This window comes from Condylura cristata, unplaced genomic scaffold (genome assembly GCF_000260355.1).
Source record: "Condylura cristata isolate star-nosed mole 26May11 unplaced genomic scaffold, ConCri1.0 scaffold00554, whole genome shotgun sequence".
NCBI classification, from domain to species: domain Eukaryota; kingdom Metazoa; phylum Chordata; class Mammalia; order Eulipotyphla; family Talpidae; genus Condylura; species Condylura cristata.
In genome coordinates this window covers 2,986-4,210 of record NW_004567655.1, presented here as the reverse complement: position 1 = coordinate 4,210, position 1,225 = coordinate 2,986, and the positions used below count along the sequence as shown (strand labels likewise).

At 48.3% G+C, this 1,225-nt stretch overlaps 1 protein-coding gene across 1 annotated transcript; it reads left to right on the top strand.

Annotated features, from left to right (window-relative positions):
* Nucleotides 1-6: 6 nt before the first annotated feature.
* On the top strand, nucleotides 7-300 carry LOC101621928 (keratin-associated protein 4-3-like; the record flags this gene model as incomplete). Its single annotated transcript, XM_004695804.1, has 1 exon — nucleotides 7-300. A coding segment is annotated over one exon (294 nt), but the record flags the coding sequence as incomplete, so codon positions are not given.
* Nucleotides 301-1,225: the final 925 nt, after the last annotated feature.

Sequence of the window (1,225 nt, the reverse complement as noted above, 5' to 3'; positions counted from 1 at the left end):
AGCTGCTGCCGCCCCAGCTGTGGTTCCAGCTGCTGCAGGCCCAGCTGTAGCTCCAGCTGCTTCCGTCCCAGCTGTGGCTCCAGCTGCTGCAGGCCCAGCTGCTGCATTTCCAGCTGCTGCCGCCCCAGCTGCTGCCTCCCCAGCTGCTTCAGGCCCAGCTGTGGCTCCAGCTGCTGCAGACCCAGCTGCTGCATCTCCAGCTGCTACCAGACCACCTGCTGCAAGACCACCTGCCGCAGACCCAGCTGCTGTGTGTCCAGCTGCTGCCGCCCAGCCTGCCCCAGTGCTTCTTGCTGCTGAGCACACTGGCCTGCACCCCTGTTTTTGTGACAATTATCTTGATGTAGCACAACAGTGATTTTAAACTGGGTTTGGCATTTGAATATATTGCTTCCTTTACATATTTCTCTTCCTCCCCAATGACAAACAAATTTGAATATTCTCTGAAATCTGTCAACCAACATGTCATCCCAGCTGATCTATTTGTTCCCTGACACAATTTTTCATGTGCTAGTATTCTTAATCTCAAATAAAACAATTTTCTCAGCATACAAATATAAGAGCATCTTGACTCAGTATTTCCTTCTTAACTTGCCATCCTTAGTTGCCAATTTCTTCTGTTCCTCCTGCAGGATGATTAGCTATACCAGGTGAGGTCATTCCTCAGCTCTCCTTGTTCTATCTAGAAAGATGGCTCCTTTTTATTCTCTTATTGAAGTCAACATAACTTTATAACACTATAGGTTGCAGGTGGACAGCTTCTCACGTCTCTAGCTGTATAGTTCACACCACACCCACCACCAAATGTCCAGTCACTATCCACCACCAAGCTCTCCCCCGTCTCCCCTTTGGTACCATCATTCTGTTGTCAGAGGGACGATGGCTCTTACATAGTGCATCTGGATCTTACACAGGAGCAAGATCTGGATGGACAGAAAGAGGAGCTGAAGCCTTGAAGAGCAGTACTCAACCAGTAGACAAGAGTTGGTGGATGAGCACCCCAACTTTTTCCATTTTGTGGGGGCATGTAGTGTCTGGGTCCCTGGGAACCCAGCTGCCTTCAGAAGTGGTCAGCTCACGGTCATTCTGTTTGGGCTTTTAATCTCCTCAGGTTCTTGAGAGTTCTTACAGGATTGGCTCCCAAGTAATCCTTGCTCTGACACCCCTATTTTTTTTAAATCTGATTTAGCATAATATCGTCCAGGTTCATCCTTAATAATGTGAT